The sequence below is a fragment of the Macaca fascicularis genome, chromosome 12 (assembly GCF_037993035.2).
Source record: "Macaca fascicularis isolate 582-1 chromosome 12, T2T-MFA8v1.1".
NCBI lineage: Eukaryota > Metazoa > Chordata > Mammalia > Primates > Cercopithecidae > Macaca > Macaca fascicularis.
Genome location: NC_088386.1, coordinates 126,127,177 through 126,146,716, shown reverse-complemented (window position 1 = coordinate 126,146,716; position 19,540 = coordinate 126,127,177). Strand labels below are relative to the sequence as shown.

Below are 19,540 nucleotides of genomic sequence, written 5' to 3'. Positions count from 1 at the left end.
CCTAAAGATGTCTCCAAGTTCTGGGCTTTATCCCTTGTGATATACAGATACCTAGGGAAAGACCACTCCAGTTTTCCTGGTACTTTAGGATTTAACCTAGGAAGCTAGTCCTGGGTAAACCCATCTGGACATCTCAGGAGATAAGAGAAGTTTTATTATCCCTTTAGATCAGAGCAATTAACTAGAAAAAGAGCTATAGCTCTAATTCTTGTGGTATGTGAAGAGTACAATGTTTCTGGGGAAGTGAAAGCAAGTATTTCCTATATTTATATTGTATACATTTCTATGTCTTGAGGGCTAGGGCTTTTTACAGGAACACTGAGAAATCAGGAAGTTATATTCTCCACAAATACGGCAATTTGGCATTCATGGAAAAAGTCTGGTGCATATATATATATGAGTATGTGTATATATATATATCATCTGCAGATATATTTCATCTGCATCCATATATATATATATCTGGACCAGATATATATATATAACTATAAATATATATATTTATATTTTTGAGTTATCAGTAAAATAAAGGTATTCTGATCTATGGGAGAAGAAAAGAGAACCACAGACCTAGCCCTGCTCTCAGAAATCCCAGTGGAAGAGGAATCTAGCAAGGCAGACTGAGGGAATGACACCAGTCAAGACAGGCGCACCAAGAAAGAACATATTAGCAAGCCAAGAGGGAATGGTTGACTATACTGAAAGACTAAGATAAATTCAGAGAACAGGGCCTTGAGTTTGGTCAGAAAGAATCACTGGAAAATTTAAGAAAAATTTTGGTGATGGAGGCAGGAGCCAGTTGTCTGGGGAGGATAATGAATGGGAGGCGATAACATATGTAGACAACTCTAGCTATAAAGGGAAACAAAGCAATAGATGGCAACCTAAGCCAGTGGCTTAAAGCGCCTTTTCCCTGACTTAGTTTACCCTTAGTATGATCCCAGTGTCCAAAATCACAGGGCTGGTGTCCTTTTAAGATACTTTACAGAAATGATTCCATTCTATGAAAAGTAAGTGACCTTCCTGGGCAGGAAGGAGAAACAAACTGCTTTCTCCCCCATTCTACTTATTAGTCAATGGCCTCTCACCATGTTGTGTGTGTTCTCTATGGGCCTCCTTGGTTTAGTGTAAACTGATCAGGTTATTCAACTCACACTCCTGAGCTTTGTCAAACACTCTCACAACTTCAATTACCACCTTTACACTGACGGCTCCCAAGTCTACATCTTCAACTCAGGTTTGTCTTCAAGAAACACATAGCCAGCTGCACACTGGGCATCTTTGTTTGCAAGTCTCCCATTGACACTACAGTCTCAATATACCTGAAATTAAATTCATCTTCTTCACCAAAAACCTAGTCTTCTAAGTACCATTCAGGCATTTATTCAACAAATATGCAGTGAGCACTAACTGTATATACCCATTCTGAAAGCTGAAGACAGTTTTTATTTTAAAGAGAGAAAGCAAGAAAGTGAGTAAAAAAGAAAGGGGAAAGCTCATGGAGCTTATACATCCTGGCTGGGGGAGAGAAAGAATGTAAACTAGAAAGCACATAAACAAGATAATTTCAAGTAATGATGCAGGATGGAAGAAAATAATGGATAGGGTTACAATAGTGACTTGCAGTTTGGGGTGGGAGTCACTTTGGATTGGATAGTCCGGGCAGAGGGACTCAAAAGTGCAAAGAACCTGAGGCAGAGAGGAACGACCAGTGTTGTTGGCAATGATGAAGAAAGAAGGGGGTAGAAAGTGAAAAAGTAGACAAGAATCAGATTATGTAGGGTTTCACAGGCCCTTGGGAGCCTTTTGTAGTTTATTTAACTTGAAATGAGGAACCTGATCTACCCAGGCACCAAGCAAAAACCTTAGTCATCCATGACTAACTGAACTCTATTAGCATATTGACAAGATCTGTTGGTTCACCCTCTTTTTTTCTACATTAAAATCTGATTAGTTTATTTCCATGCTTAAATCTTGTCCATGGTCTCCTATTGCCCTTAGGGTAGTGTTCACTTAATGTGATTGTTAAAGCTCTCTCCAGTCTAACCCATGCCTTACCCTCCAACTATTAATATATCTCTTTCCACTTAAAACTCCAGTCAACCACTCTGAACTTTCATTTCCTCCCATTTCATTTCTCTTCCCTTTGATCCTTGGCGTGTGCTATTCTTTTTGGATGCTATATTCTGAACCTACGCTACTCTCCCTAAATGTTTAGTTATCTTCTTTTCATCAGTGGTGTTGGCTTATGTCTATCTTAGGAATGCATACTCTGACCCCTAAATTAGCCAAGCTGATCCCACAGTTTCTACAGTACCCAGCACTGGCTCTTTGGGAAGATTCCAAATACTCTGTTGTAATTACTTATATAATGTGTCTCTTCTAGGCTAGATGGTAATGTCCTGGCACAAATGAGCTATTATTTTTTAAATGAAAAACAAATGAAAGAAACCATATTTTCTGTAACCCAAAATTTGAGTAATGATCTGACAAAGGATAGTTTATGAATTTATTATTGTGTTATGAAAAGGGGTCATAGACACCATGGGCACCACATGGTGTAGACACAAACTAAAGGTTATTGGAGGGAAATTTCCAATACAATTCTCCAAATTCTTATTATCCCACATTTAGGGCAGACATAGGTAGTCTGCACACCCCATGGCCAACAGCCCAGTACTAAGATGCCCACTGCCACAATGCTCTACACATTATAGGATTAAGGAGATAGGGAATGTCTATGCAACCATACAATTATGAACACTCCCTGGTCAGAGAAGTGACTTTGTTAGAGAGGGGAAACCTCTGGAGTCGGGGGATGGTGTCAGATGGTCAGTTCTGTTGAGGTAACTCTGACCTTTTGACACCTCTCTGCCAAGCTACCAAAGGGATGCCAGCCTCTTCCAGATTTGCCTTTCTTCATACGGTATTTAAATGAATTTTTTCAGGTTTTTTAAAGGAACCATTTTATTTTAAATGTGACAGATGATGTGCTTTAAATTTTCTTTTTTCCAATTTTCCAATATTTTATTAGGGTAAAATACGTATGACATAAAATTTATCATCTCAACCATTTTTAGGTGCATAGTTCAATGGTATTAAAATACATTCGCAATGTTGTGCAACCATCGCCACCATCCATCTCCAGGACTCTTTTATCTTGTAAAACTAAAACCCTGTACCCATTAAACAACTCTCCATTCCTCCCTGCCCGCAGCCCAACAGAGATATTTTTAAGAGTCATATTATTTTACATTTAATTAATCAGCTTTATTTTTTAAAAAATAAAACACATAAAAAGATGTTTCAAAATTGTAAGAGAAAAAAATACATATTAGTGCTGAAAATATACATACAACACTCTCGTATTTTCTGTAAGTGTTCTCATCTCTGAAACACTCCTTTAGTTATGCAGAGAAAAAACCTAAACTTGACAATGAAAGGCAAGTTTTAGGGTCTATCAGGCTGCCCCACCCCTTCTGGATAAATTTTCAGTAATTTCCGTGTTTGAACTTCCCGCCAGCCCTGCGTCCCACTGGGCTTCCGGTTCCGCCTCGTCTTAAGGGTTCACCCATGCCTTTTCCTCCGGAAGTGGCCTGCGGATATCACGGTACTTGCATGTGGGAGGGGTGGCTGTACAGTCTGTGTCCTTTCTAACCTGCAGAGAAACGTTCTTGTTCAACAGGACAGTGGTCATCCTGTGGGATCAGCTTCTAAAGTCAGCAGCCAGTGAAAATTGTGTTCTCTTTCCACAATGAAGCAAACTCACCTCTGCATCCTCTGGCATTGCACCTCCTCTGGGTCTCAGCCTCACCTTCCATCTCTCCCTCATGGTAGCCGCCTTCTTGGCAGGGTCCTTGCCTCTCAGGTTTTTTAATACCTTGCACTTTGCCCACTGAAGGCACCTGGAAACTTTTGGAAATCTCCTGTACCATACACGGGCCCTGGGGAACCTGGAGAGGTACTTTGTAAGATACTTCCTCTCCACCTAGACCAGACTGTGTGGCCACCTTGTGGTGTGGTCAACACAACGAAAATCAGGAAATAAGCTCTAGGATTTCCGGAGATTTATCTAGTTGATTGCAACAGGTCATACCAGGAGTGAAAGCAGATGGTAATTTGGGGAAACAAAGAAAGGTACATGTAAGAAGAAGGATATAGGCCGGGCGTGGTGGCTCATGCCTGTAATCCCAGGACTTTGGGAGGCCAAGGTGGGCGAATCACGAGCTCAGGAGATTGAGACCATCCTGGCTAACACGGTGAAACCCCATCTCTACTAAAAACACAAAAAATTAGCCAAGCGTGGTGGTGGGCACATGTAGTCCCAGCTACTTGGGAGGCTGAGGCAGGAGAATGGCATGAACCTGGGAGGCAGAGCATGCTGTGAGCCAAGATCGTGCCACTGCACTCCAGCCTGAGTGACAGTGTGAGACTCTGTCTCAAAAAAAAAAAAAAAAAAAAAAAAAAAGAAGAAGAAGAAGAGGAAGGATATAATTATAGAGAAATAGCAGGAGAAAAGTGAAGTACAGGAGTACAGAGATCTGAAAGGGTTGGAGTTGGGAGCATGAGAAAGGAAGTCACTGATTGGGACAGTAGGAGGCTCACTGAAGACCCCAATTTAAACTACTAACAAGTCATTATTTGGTCCAGATGCAGCCTCACCTAGACATGGAATCCAAAAGAAGCTCAAAGTAGTGGATCAGGTTCCTCAAAAGAAAGATGACTCAACTTGGAACACCACGGTAGTGACAAGGGTCCAAAAGGCGAGAGCTGAATGTGCCCGGAACTCCAGATCAGAGGGTAAGACTGATGATGGAATCTGCCATTTGAATGGCTTGGTGTGGGAGGGTCTGTCCTGAAGCAGGTACAGGGTTAAGTAGATATGTAAAGTCAATAGAAAGAGGAAAAAGTACAGAGAATGAGGATAGGATATGACAAGAGAGACAAAGAAAGCAAGCATCTCTTGCATCTGAAAAGTTTTTGTGGAAGAAACAGACATGTTCACAGGGACAGCTGTGGCCTGGGGCAGCAGCTGTCAAATTTTTTGGTCTCAGGACTCCTTTATGCTCTCAAAAATTATTGAGGACCCTAAAGAGCTTCTGTTCATGTTGTTTATATCTATCTACGTGTACCTTATTAGAAATTAAAACTAATAATTTTAAAATATTAATTAATGTAAAAGTAACAATAATAAACCAATTGCCTGTTAACATAAATAATGTTATTTTATGAAAAATAAATATATTTTCTAAAACAAAAAAAAAAATTAGTGAAAAGAGTGACATCATTTTATGTTTGTGCAAATATCTTTGATCGTGAGTGAGCTTTATAAAAAGACAGCTGGATCCCTATAACTGTTTCTGCATTCATTTGTAATATGTTGCCTTGATTGAAGGATAGAAAGAAAATCTGGCCTCACACAGACATCTAGTTTAAAAGGGTGAAGTAATTTAATAGTCTTTGAGATATCTGTGGATATTCATCTTTAATACTACACCAACACTCAACAAGTGGTAGTTTCTTAAACATTAGTTGTAATGTAAAATTTGAAACCATATCAATTAACTTCATGCTCTGTTACAATAAAATACATTAATCCATCTTGCATTTTGAATGGACCTTCTACTAATGCAAAATTTCATAATAGTACAGCCGTTTGGAAAATGTACATTTGGAATTATACAATGAGCTTGTAACTCAATCACACAAGTGTTTTCTTGAGGCCACTGTGGTACTTCAGGATGCAATAGAAATGCTTTATATGTGCTCTTCAGGTTTTCACATAGAATATTAAGATGCAAGATATGTACTCAAGGGTAGAAATTTAATAAAATTAATAATTTTTACTGGCTTACCACAAACATTCTCAAGTGAATCTTGCTTTTATTTTTATTTTTTGGTACAGTGAGCAGGTGGCAATGAAGGATGCAGTGATTCCTGCTGAGGTTTGGGGACACTGCTTTGATGTGTCCTAAGGCACCAGCAGTTTTATCTGCCATTGCTCTTGCTCAATCTGTACAAAGGTTGAAATAGTGAAAAAGGCGGAGAACATCTTATTATGAAAACAATTCTGACCTTGCAAATTTTCTGAAAAGGTTTGAGGGACCCTCTAGCGTCTCACAGACCTTACTTTGAGAGACTCTGGCCAAAAGGTTCAGATAGCTCTACCCCATTGTGGACGTCTTCATTGGTAGAGTAACCACTGCTAACCAACTGTGGTCTGCTCCTCCCCCGAGTGGCAGACAGGCACAGTGTCATGAGCGGCACCAAATCTCTTGGTAGATACATTCTTAGGAGGGTAAGACCTGGAGCCTCCAGGACACTCAACTTCAAAGTGTGCAAGGGCCTTCCTGGGTCTCTGGGAGATTCTCCATAGAGCTTCCCAAGGGGCATTTACTAAGATCTTTTGTTTTCCAGAGATCACTGATTACACTTCAAAAATGAATGAAGGAAAGAGGTCCCAGAAGACGCCTAGCACACCATCAAGGGTCACACAAGGTAAAACTTGGAGATCACTAGTCTCAGAGTACAGTCACCAGGAATCTAAATTCAGAGCTGTTTTACACTAAGGCAATATTTCTTAACTTTTTTTTCATTATCACTGTGCTAGAAAGCCCTTCTGGATTTTTTTTTCTTAATCAAGACCCTTCCCATGATATTTTACTACTACAAATGTATGTCCTTTATATGTAATGTATCCATATGTATGTGTGTATATCTGCACTTTATAAGATTTTTCTCAACACTCAAGAATGAGTTTTTCTGCTCTTGGCATCAGTATCAACATTACTGAGAATGAGTGTCCTAAGTATATTCCTGGTATACTGTATTGAAAGTACAACTTGTCCAAAGTACAGCTTGATCCAGCCCCTGGATCAAGCTAGAATTCCAATCTCCGTATTTCTCATGTGGCCTTTCTGGGAAAATTGAGAAGCGAAAAACTCATTACAAACACACACGTAACACTATGACTGGGCTTGTGTAACTGGTGGAGTTGTGGGCACATGCTGGTAAAATTGTGCCTGTTAATTCACCCCTCACCATCACTACCATTATTCACATTTCTGGAGTAAGTCGATACCACTATCCTTAGAGGGGAGAAAACAGCTGGATATTCTTCTGTTTTCTGGTGATGTGGTCATTGTCACAAAAATCACAGAACTCTCACATGACAAATGTGATTTTCAAACAACAAATATCTAATTATTGTCAGGAAAATTGATTAAATTTTACCACCTTAAAATCTAAATGATCATTTTTAACAGTTTCTCCTATATTGCACTGGCTTATATAGTAGTATTTCAACTTTTCTCATAGATAATTTTATTTTATTCTCACAACCACCCTTGGAGAATATTGAATGACTTATTCTAATTTAACAGATGAGGAAATTGAGACATGGAAAGGATTAGTGGGTTTTTTCAAGATCCCCTGGGTAAGGGCTGGCTACCACAGGATTAACATCCTGGTCCCCAGGAACTCTTTTCAGGAGCCATCATTCTCCATAGAAAGGAAGGGGCAGAAAGGATACTGTCAAACCTTTGTCAATTCACTATAACCCAAAATAGAAAACTGCTTATTCAAAAATTACTTTCTCATTACTTCCAAGATCCTACGGATAACAGAAATAAACTGTCTTTGGGAAAATCTCCCAGGACAGAGCATAAGCATAAAGAAGAAACTATTTGGTCTCTGTGGTGTGGATTGATGTTACCTTACTGTTATTACGCCATTCTGGGCCATAAAAGACATCCAAGCCAGAAAAAGCCTTATGCTTTTTAAAATCATGATTTAACTTTTTTTCAACATAGAAAAGTTCCTGGACTTTTCTAAAAGCAGTGTGCTGTAACCATTAGGATTATGTTGCTGGCTCAGCACAGTGGCTCATGCCTGTAATCCCAGCGCCTTGGGAGGCTGAGGCAGGAGGATCACTTGAGGCCAGGAGTTCAAGACCAGCCTGGCCAACATGGTGAAACCCCATCTCTATTAAAAATACAAAAATTAGCCTGGGGGTGCATACCTGTTATGCCAGCTACTCAGGAAGCTGAGGTGTGAGAATCACTTGAACCCAGGAAGTGGAGATGGGAGTGAGCTGAGATTATGCCACTGCACTCCAGCCTGTATAACAGAACAAGATTCTGTCCCCCAAAAGAATTTTTAATGACATATTTTAAGTGTTAGTTCTCTAGTATATTTCTGATCCATCTTCATTCAATCCCCAAATTCAATTTCCAGGTAAAATGGAGTACTTTTTTCACATAGGTCACATGGTTTTCTTGCATTCTCAAAGTGATGGGAAAACAAGAAAAAAATTACTTAAAGAAATATTGACATTGCAGGTTTGTAGATCAATATTTGTAGCCATAAAAGATGTGGGACTTTTTTCTTTTTTAGAAGAAAGGAGAAAAGAATATGGCCAGTCAAGTTCGAAAAGAAAACAGAAAAAAAAACTCTCAAGAGGTAAGCAAGAAAAGTGAAGTGGTTACTCCCTTGGTGTTTATCAAGGCCTTCACCTGACCAGCTGGCATGACCTCCTCTCCAGCCACATGGCCACTCAGTTGTGCCTGGAGCACAGCCAGCCCCAACCTTGTTCCCTAGGCCACCCCATCAGTAGACTCCCCCACAAAGGAAGAGAGAACCTAACACCAACCTGGTTTATACCTAGCCTTCTTTTCTCTTATCATAGGGAGGGAATGGGGTTGAGGTGGACACGAGACATCAGACAATTTTGAGATTAGGATTGTTTCCTGTCTAGGGTCAGAGCCCAGAAGAATAGGTACAAGAAACCTAAATCCCCAAGCAAGATTCAGACTTTCAGTTCCAAACTGGGATTAGATTTGGAGTCATAGAGTGTTCAGAACTACCTCAGCCAACCCATGCTTGCTTGCGTGTCTACATGCATGTTTCTATTCCAGTGCACAAACTGCATTACTTGCAGAATAAGAAACAAAAAAGCTTCATTTTTCTGGTTACTCTGCTTCATACCACTTTTCTTTTTCTCCACTGTATTCTCTCCCTCTTCCCTTTCCCTGTTCCTTACTTTTTCCCTTCTTATTTTTTTTAAATTTATTTTGTAAATTTTTTGTAGAGACCAGGTCTTGCTATGTTGCCCAGGCTGGTCTTGAAATCCTGGCCTCAAGTGATCCTCTTGCCCTAGCCTCCCAAAGTTCTGGGATACAGGTGTGAGCCACTGCACCTGACCCCTTTTTCTTTGTTCTTTTACTCAAAATTATTTACAAAGGGCCTGAGATATGCCAGTCAGTGGGGATTCTCTTGGATTCTGTGCCTTTATGGGAGCCAGCCTGGGAAGGGATCTTGTCCCAGCTGCCAAACATGAATTAGGACACGAGGCTCACTGCTTTGGAAATCCCTCTAATTTTTCTGCTTGTTCCCAGCATCCCTCAATCTTGGGGTTTGGCCTGGAAGGAAAGTCATATCTGCCTGCTTGGCCTTCTCCTCCCTGGCCTCTTCTTCCTGGTTCCCCACCCCACTGCCTCCCTAGGCTGGATGAAACATACTCTCTGTCATTTTCTGAGTGTTTACTACCAATGACTTATAGGAAAACTTGACATTCAGACCTCCAAAGTTTTCTTTTGATAGGTACAGGTAATTTTTGGAGTTTATAAATTGTTGCTCCCAACAAATACTGTGCTTCAAGATTTTGTCTAAGCTTGCCAAAATGGCCTTAACTGAGCATGGCTTCTCAGTTCTAGCCAGCATCTTCCCTCCACCTGAAACCTATTGATGTAATAATAGTCAGGGAAATCTTTACTATTTGCAAAGATGAAAAATATATACTTCCTCAGCAGAAACCTTACAAGCTAGAAGGGATTGGAGTCTTATCTTTAGTCGCCTTAAACAGAATAAATAACTCTCAGCCAAGAATTTTGTGTCTGGCAAAACTAAGTTTTATGAATGAAGGAGAAATAAAGTCATGTTTAGACAAACAAATGCTGAGAGAATTTGTCACTACCAGACCAGCTTTATAAGAAATGCCAAAACGAGTTCTAAATCTTGAAACAAAAGATTGATATGCACCAAAATACAAACTCTTGAAAGCATAAAATTCACAAGGTCTGTAAATAACACAATGAAGAAAACAGAGTGTGTAGGTAACAATTAACATGATGACTGAAACAGTACCTCACATCTTGATATTAATGTTCAACATAAATGGGCCTAAATGCTCCACTTAAAAGAAACAGATTGGCAGAATGGATACAAAATCACAAACCGAGTATCTACTATCTTCAAGAGACTCACTTAACACATATAAATTCAAGATATAAGGGTGAAAAAAGATATTCCATGCAAATGGAAACCAAAGCAAACAGGAGTAGCTTTTCTTAGATAAAACAGACTTTAAAGCAACAACAGTAAAAAAAAAAAAAAAAAAAAAAAAAAACACACACACACAAAGAAAGTCATTATATAATGAAAAAAGCATCAATCCAACAGGAAGATATTACAATCCTAAATTTATATGTAGCTAACACTGGAGTTCCCAGATTCATAAGACATTTACCACTAGACCTAAGAAAAGAGATAGACAACAACACAATAATAGTGGGGAACTTCAATATTCCACTGTCAGCACCAGAGAGATCATTGAGACAGAAAGTCAACAAAGAAACAATAGATGTAAACTACACTCTAGAACAAATAGACCTAATAAATATTTACAGAAGATTACATTCTTCTCATCAGCACAGGGAACATTCTCCAAGACAAACCATATGATAGGCCACAAAACAAGTCTCAGTAAATTTTTATAAATTGAAATTATAGTTTGATGGGAATAGCATTGAATCTATAAATTACTTTGGGCAGTATGGCCATTTTCAAGATATTGATTCTTCTTATCCATGAAGATGAAATGTTTTTCCATTTGTTTGTGTCCTCTCTTATTTCTTTGAGCAGTGGTTTGTAGTTCTTCTTGAAGAGGTCCTTCACATCCTCTGTTAGCTATATTCCTAGCTATTTTATTCTATTTGTGGTAATTGTTAATGGGAGTTCATCATGATATGGCACTCTGCTTGCCTTTTGTTGGTGTAAAGGAATGCTTGTGATACTTACACTTTTATTTTTGTATCCTGAGACTTTGCTGAAGTTACTTATCAGTTCAAGAAGTTTTTGGGCTGAGATGATGGAGTTTTCTAAATATATAATCATGTCATCTGCAAACAGAGACAACTTGACTTTCTCTCTTCCTGTTTGAATACTCTTTATATCTTTCTCTTGCCTGATTACCCTGGCCAGAACTTCTAATACTATGTTGAATAGGAGTGGTGAGAGAGGGCATCCTTGTCTTGTACTGGTTTTCAAAGGGAATGCTTCCAGCTCTTACCCATTCAATATGATATGGCTATGGGTTTGTCATAAATAGCTCTTATTATTTTGAAATATGTTCCATCAATACCTAGTTTATTGAGGGTTTTTAACATGAAGGGATGTTGAATTTTATCAAAGGTCTTTTCTGCATCTATCAAGATAATTATGTGGTTTTTATCTTTGATTCTCTTTGTGTGATGGATTACGTTTATTGATTTGCATATGTTGAAGCAGTCTTGCATCCCAGACATGAAACTGACTTGATCAAGGTGGATAAGTTTTTTGATGTGCTGCTGGATTCGGCTTGCCGGTATTTTACTGAGGACTTTTGTATTGATGTTCATCAGGGATATTGCCCTGAAATTTTCTTTTTTTGTCTCTTCCCAGTTTTGGCATCAGAATGATGCTGGCTTCATAAAATGGGTTAAGGAGGAGTCCCTCCTTTTCAATTGTTTGTAATAGTTTCAGAAGGAATGGTACCAGCTCCTCTTTGTATTTCTGGTAGAATTTTTTTTTTTTTTTTTTTTTTTTTTTTTTTTTTTTTTTTTTTTGCTTGCATGCCTGAATGCATGTGTCTACTCCAGGGCACAAACTGTGTTAGTTACAGAATAAGAAACAAAAAAATTCAGCTGTGAATCTGTCTGGTCCTGGCCTTTTTTTGGTTGATAGGCTATTAAGTACTGCCTCAATTTCAGAGCTGTTATTGGTCTATTCAGGGATTCAGCTTCTTCCTGGTCTAGTCGTGATAAGGTGTATGAGTCCAGAAATTTATCCATTTCTTCTAGATTTTCTAGTTTATTTGTGTAGAGGTGTTTATAGTATTCTCTGATGGTAGTTTGTATTTCTGTGGGACCAGTGATTATATCCCCTTTATCATTCTTATTGTGTCTTATTTGATTCTTCTCTCTCTTCTTCTTTGTTAATCTGGCTAATGGTCTATTTTGTTAATTTTTTCAGAAAACCAGCTCCTGGATTCATTGATTTTTTGAGGGGAGTTTTTCATGTCTCTGTCTCCTTCAATTCTTCTCTGATCTTAGCTATTTCTTGCTTTCTGCTGACTTTTGGATTAGTTTGCTCTTGCCTCTCTAGCTCTTTTTTTTTTTTTTTTTTTTTAATGGACTTTCACTCTTGCTGTCCAGGCTGGAGTGCAATGGCGCAATCTCGGCTCACTGCAACCTCCACCTCCTGGGTTCAAGAGATTCTCCTGCCTCAGCCTCCTGAGTAGCTGGGATTATAGGCATGCGCCACCACACCTGGCTAATTTTGTATTTTTAGTAGAGATGGGGTTTCTCCATATTGGTCAGGTGGGTCTCAAACTCCCGACCTCAGGTGATCCACCTGCCTTGGCCTACCAAAGTGCTGGGATTACAGGCGTAAGCCACCACACCCAGCCTCTAGCTCTTTTAATTGTGATGTTAGGGTGTCAGTGTGAGATCTTTCTAGCTTTCTGACGTGGGCATTTAGTACTATAAGTTTCCGTCTTAACACTGCTTTAGCTATGTCCCAGAGATTCTGGAATGTTGTCTCTACATTCATCACAGAATTAGAAAAAACTGTTTTAAATTCAATATGGAATCAAAGAAGATTCCAAATAGCCAAGACAATCCTAAGGAAAAAGAACAAAGCTGGAGGCATCACATTACCTGACTTCAAACTATATGACAAGGCTACAGTAACCAAAACAGCATGGTACTGGTACCAAAGCAGACATTTAGACCAATGGAGCAGAATAGAGACCTCAGAAATAACACCACGCATCTACAACCATCTGATCTTCGACAAACCTGACAAAAACAAGCAATGGCAAAAGGATTCCCCATTTAATAAATAATGCTGGGAAAACAGGCTAGCCATATGCAGAAAATTGAAACTGGACCCCTTCCTTACACCTTATACAAAAATTAACTCAAAATGAATTAAAGATGTAAATGTAAAACCCAAAACCATAAAAATCCTAGAAGAAAACCAAGGCAATACCATTCAAGATGTAAGTGTGGGCAAAGTCTTCATGACAAAAACGCCAAAAAGCAATTGCAAGAAAAGCCAAAATTAACAAATGGGGTCTGATTAAACTAAAGATCTGCACAGCAAAAGAAACTAGCATTAGAGTGAACAGGCAACCTACAGAATGGGAGAAAAATTTTGCAATTCACCCATCTGACAAAGGTTTAATATCCAGAATTTACAAGGAACTTAAATCTATTTACAAGAAAAAAAAAAAAAAAAAAAAACCATCAAAAAGCAGGCAAAGGATATGAACAGACACTTCTCAAAAGAAGACATTTACATGGCCAACAAACATACGGAAAAAAAAACTCAACATCACTGATCATCAGAGAAATGCAAATCAAAACCACAATGAGATACTATCTCATGCCAGTCAGAATGGCAATTATTAAGAGATCAGAAAACAACAGATGCTTTTGAGGCCATGGAGAAATAAGAATGCTTTTACACTGTTGGTGGGAATGTGAATTTGTTCAATCATTGTGGAAGACAGTATGGTAATTCCTCAAGGATCTGGAACCAGATATACCATTTGACCCAGCAATCTCATTACTGGGTATATACCCAAAGCAATATAAATTATTCTATTATAAAGACACATGAGCGTGTGTGTTTATTGCAGCAGTATTTACAATAGCAAAGGCATGGAACCAACTGAAATGCCCATCAGTGATAGACTGGATAAAGAAAATGTGGTACATAGAATACTATGCAGCCATGAAAAGTAATGAGATCATGTCCTTTGCAGGTACATGGATGAAGCTGGAAGCCATCATCCTTAGCTAACTAACACAGGAACACAAAACCAAATACCACATGTTCTCACTCATAAGTGGAAGTTGATCATTGAGACCAAATGGACATAAAGAGGGGAACAACACACACCAGGGCCTGTTAGGGGGTGGGGGAGTGAGGAGGGGAACTTAGGGGGGGTCAATAAGTGCAGCAAACCACCATGACACATGTATACTTATGTAACAAACCTGCACATTCTGCACATGTATCCCGTTTTGGGGGTTGTTTTTAGAAGAAAAATATTGAAATTATATCAAGTATCTCCTCAGACCACAGTGAAATAAAACTAGAAATCAACTCCAAAAGGAACTTTCAAAACCATAGAAATAAATGGAAAATAAATAACCTGCTCCTGAATGATTTATGGGTTAACACTGAAATTAAGATGGAAATTTAAAAATTATTTGAAATGAATGGTAACAGTGACATAAATTAACAAAACCTCTAGGATACAGCAAAAGCACTGCTTTTAAGAGGAAAGTTTATAGCACTAAATGCCTACATCAAAAATTCTGAAAGATCACAAACTGACAACCTAATGTCACGTCTCAAGGAGCCAGAAAAACCCAAAGCTAGCAGAAAAAAAGAAAGATGAGAGCAGAACCAAATAAAGTTGACACAAAAAATAAAAAAGATCAATGAAACAAAAAGCTGGTTCTTTGAAAAGATAAATAAAATGGATAGAACATTGACTAGAATAACCAAAAAAAGAAGAGAGAAGTTTCATATAAACTCAAAGTAGAAATGAAACTGGAGACATTACAACAGACATCAGAGAAATACAAAAGATCATTCAAGACTACTGCGAGCACCTCTCTGCACAAAACTAGAAAGATCTAAAGGAAATGAATAAATTCCTGGAAACATACATCCCTCCTAGATTAAATCGGGAATAAATAGAAACCATGAACAACCAATAAGAAGCAGTGAGATTGAATCAGTAATTTTTAAAATGCCAACAACAACAAAAAGCCCAGAGCCAGATGCACTCACAGCTGAATTCTACCAGACATTTAAAGAAGAATTGGTGCCAATACTACTGAAACGATTCCAAAAGGTTAAGAGGGAATCCCCTAACTCATTCGGTGAAGCCAGTGTCACCCTGATATCAAAACCAGGAAAGGACATGATAAAGAAACAACAGACCAGTATCCCTGATGAACGTAGTTGCAAAAATCCTCAACAAAATACTAGCTAACTGAATCCAGCAGCCTATCAAAAATATAATACACCATGATCAAGTGGATTTAATCCCAGGGATTTAGGGATGGTTTAACACATGCAAGTCAATAAATGTGGTACATCACAAAAACAGAATTTAGAACCATAGATCATTTCAATAGATGCAGAAAAAACATTTGATAAAATCCAGCATCCCTTTAGATAAAGATCCTCAACAAACTAGGCATAGAAGGGGCTTACCTCAAAATTGTAAAAGCCATATATGGCAAACCCACAGTCAATGTGATACTAAATGGGAAAAAGCCTAAAGCATTCCCCCTGAGAACTGGAACAAGACAAGGATGCCCACTTTCATCACTTCTATTCAACATAGTACTAGAAGTCCTAGCCAGAACAATTAGGCAAGAGAAAGAAAGAAATGACATCCAAATTAGAAAAGAAGTCAAAGTATCGCTGTTCATTAATGATGTGATCATATACCTAGAAAACTCTAAAGACTCCTTCAGAAGACTCCTAGATTTGATAAATGAATTTAGTAAAGTCTCAGGTTACTAAATCAAATATACAGAAATTAGCACTGCTATACACCAACAGCGACCAAGCTGAGAATCAAATCAAGAACTCAATCCCTTTCACAACAACTTCAACAAAATAAAACAAAATACCTAGGAATATACTTATCCAAAGAGATGAAAGATCTCTACAGGGAGAACTTAAAAACACTGCTGAAAGAAATCATAGATGACACAAACATATAGAAACATATCCCATGCTCATGGATTGGAAGAATCAATATGAAAATGATCATACTGCCCAAGGCAATCTACAGATTGAATGCAATTCTTATCAAAATACCAACATCATTTTTCACAGAATTAGAAAAAATAATCTTAAAATTCATGTGGAACCAAAAAAGAGCCTGCATAGCCAAAACAATCCTAAGCAAAAAGAACAAATCAGAAGACATCACATTACCAGATTTAAAATTATACTACAAGGATATAGTTACCAAAACAGCATGATACTGTTATAAAAGTGATACATAGACCAATGAAATAGAATAGAGAACTCAGAAATAAAGCCAAATACAACCAACTGATCTTTGACAAAGCATACGAAAACATAAATTGGGGAAATTATATCCTAATAAATAAATGGTGCTGGGAAAACTGGCTAGCCACATGTAGAAGAATGAAACTGGATCCCTATTTCTCACCTGACACAAAAATCAACTCAAGATGGATCAAAAATTTAAACCTAAGGCCTGAAACCAGAAAAATTCTGTAAGAAAACCTAGGAAAAACTCTTCTGGACATTGACCTAAGCAAAGAATGCATGACTGAGACCCCAAAAGCAAATGCAACAGAAACAAAAATAAATAAATGGGACTTAAATTAAACTGAAAAACTTCTTTGTAGGAAAGGAAATAATCATCAGAGTAAACAGACAACCCATAGAATGGGATAAAATATTTGCAAATTATGCATCCAACAAAGAACTAATATCCAGAATCTACAAGAAACTCAAACATTACAGGAAAAAAAAAAAATCCCATCAAAAAGTGGGCAAATGACATAAATAGACATATTTCAAAAGATGTACGAATGGCCAAAAAAATCTGAAAAAATGCTCAGCATCACTAATCATCAGGGAAATGCAGATTAAAACCGCAATGAGATACCACCTTACTCCTGCAAGAATGACCACTATTAAAAAGACAAAAAAAAAAAAAAAAGATGTTGACAAGGATGTGGTGAAAAGGGAATGTTTATACACTGCTGGTGGGAGTGCAAATTAGTACAACCTCTATGGAAAACAGAATGGAGATTTCTTAAAGAACTAAAAGTAGAACTACCATTCAATCTAGCAACCCCACTACTAGGTATCAACCCAAAGGAAAATAAATCATTATATCAAGAAGACACCTGCACACGTTTATTGCTACATAATTCACAATTGTAAAGATACGGAACCAACCTGAGTGCCCATTGACCAACGAATGTGTAAAGAATATGTAGTATATATACACCATGGTGTACTACTCAGCCATAAAAAAGAATGAAATAATGTCTTTGGCAGCAACTTAAATGGAGCTGGAGGCCATTATTCTGAGTGAGGAAATGGAATGGAAAACCAAATACTGTATGTTCTCACTTATAAGTGGGAGCTAAGATATTAGTGCTCAAAAACATACAGAGTGACATAATGGATTATGGAGACTCAGAAAGGGGAGGGAAGAAGAGGAATAAAAAACTATGTATTGGGTACAATGTACACTACTCAGATGAAGAGTGCACTAAAGTCTCAGACTTCACCATTATATAATTCATCCATGTAACCAAAAACCACTTGTACCCCAAAAGCTATTGAAATAAAAACAAACTAAAAAGAAAAATACATTTAATATTTTCAAAAATTTAGTGCCTATTAAACATTCATTCAGCAATGGAGTATAAGGTGTGGGCCAGGTATCTGTCCTAGGTCCTGGGAACTCAGCAGTGAGAAAGACAGACACAAATCCCTACACTTGCATTCTAACTGATATACCTATAATTACTAAACAAAATGAGGACTTGAAAAAGAGAAATAGAAGGAAGTATTGTGAGTCTGGGGGAGAAGAAAGATACACACAAGAGAAGAGAGAATTATGGAGAAATTACAAGATAACTCCTGAAAGGGTAGGGGCTGGGAACATGAGAAGGGAGCTCACTAAACTATTCACAAATCTGTTTGGTCCAATGGCAACCTCACCTGGGCATGGCATCAAAGAGAAGCTCCAAGTGGTGGATAAGGTGACTGGAAGGATAGACGACTCAACCTGGAACTCAAAGGTCATGATGAGCATCCAAAAGGCAAGAACTGAATGTGCCCAGAAGTCCAGATCAAAAGGTAAGACTAATGATGAAATCTGCTATTTGAATAGCTCAATGTATGAGGGTCTCCTGGAGCATGTACAGGGTCAGATAGATATGTAAAGTCGATAGTAGAAGGAGGGAGATGTACAGATAAGAGGGACATGAAGACAGAGCATGGATCTGTTGATGTGACAGTGGTTGTTGGAAGAACTGTTCTCGGGGTGCAGTTCACCTTGGCTTTGCCATGTGGATTTACATGACCACTCCCCAGTGTCTGCTGTTTTCATTTCTATGATTAGAGTCGCCACTACTCTCTTGAGTTTGGGAGACTCCTTTCTGGTTCTGGCCAACCCAGTCTTGGAAGTGGCACCAATCCTCAGAGTGGACACATTTGCAAGATTATTTTTTAATGTTTCATTTCTAGAAGTGAAGTTGCTTGGTCAAGTCTGCATTTTTAAATTAGGACATATTTGTTGTCAAATCGCCTAAATTATCTGTTTATACTCCCTTTAACATCATACAGACACCTTTTCCCTCCATTTTCTCCAACACTAGAAATAACAAGATGTGTCTATGATGACTGCCAAAGGTGAAGAGTGATATTTCACTGGTGTTTCCCTTTGAATTTCTTTGCACTAGGCAGGTGATCGAACATGCTGTGGTAGGTTATATTACAGTTCTCCAGTGTTCCAGTGCCCCACCTCCTCAGAAGTCCACAGCCCTGCCCTGTGGACTCAGGAATGCCCATGTGATAACTTAGCCAAAGAAATGTGGACCCAAGTTAGAGAGCCACTTTCAGGCCGAGGCTTTAAAAGCCCCTTTGTCTCCTTTCTGTCTGCCCAAGACCAGGAATGTTCTAGACAGAGGCTGCTCTGTCTGCAGGAGCCATGAGTGTCAGTGATGTAGGGCTGAGCCTCATCTAATTTATGATGAACAAACAGCATGAGAGAGAGGTAAACCTTTGTCATTGTAAACCAGAGCTTGGCAATTTTTTTCCAAAAAGGACCAGAAGATGCACGTACTTGACTCTGCCTTTGTAGCGTGACAGCAGCCAGAGGCAAATACATAGAGAAAAGGGTGTGGCTATATTCCAATAAAACTTTATTTACATAAACAGGCAGTAGGCCAATTTGGCCCTTAGACCATAGTTTGCTGACACCTGTAATAAAACACTGAGATCTGGAGGATTGTGAATTACCACAGCATTACCTAGCCTATCTTTACCAATTTACCTGTTTTTTAAATAAATTTGACATTGGAATTTTTTCTTTTGAGGCTCATCTGTTTGAATTTGCCCATTTTTCTATAGGAATGGCCATTTTTTGTTTAATCAGTTAGGGAGATTAACCCTTTGTTATAATTACTGCAGT

At 38.4% G+C, this 19,540-nt stretch overlaps 1 protein-coding gene across 25 annotated transcripts in view; it reads left to right on the top strand.

Moving 5' to 3' along the window:
* Positions 1–19,540, top strand: part of SP110 (SP110 nuclear body protein) — a 40,806-nt gene that overhangs the window by 13,071 nt on the left and 8,195 nt on the right. For 4 of the 25 annotated variants that reach the window (XM_074010426.1, XM_074010409.1, XM_074010408.1 and 1 more), the window contains 5 exons: positions 3,524–3,610; positions 4,651–4,800; positions 6,418–6,498; positions 8,395–8,460; positions 18,085–18,204. In XM_074010426.1, coding sequence (XP_073866527.1) covers positions 3,524–3,610; positions 4,651–4,800; positions 6,418–6,498; positions 8,395–8,460; positions 18,085–18,204 — 504 coding nt within the window. Of the gene's footprint in view, positions 1–3,523; positions 3,611–4,650; positions 4,801–6,417; positions 6,499–8,370; positions 8,461–18,084; positions 18,205–19,540 lie in introns of all 25 variants that reach the window. The other 21 variants (XM_074010425.1, XM_074010411.1, XM_074010407.1 and 18 more) reach the window with 10 other exon arrangements.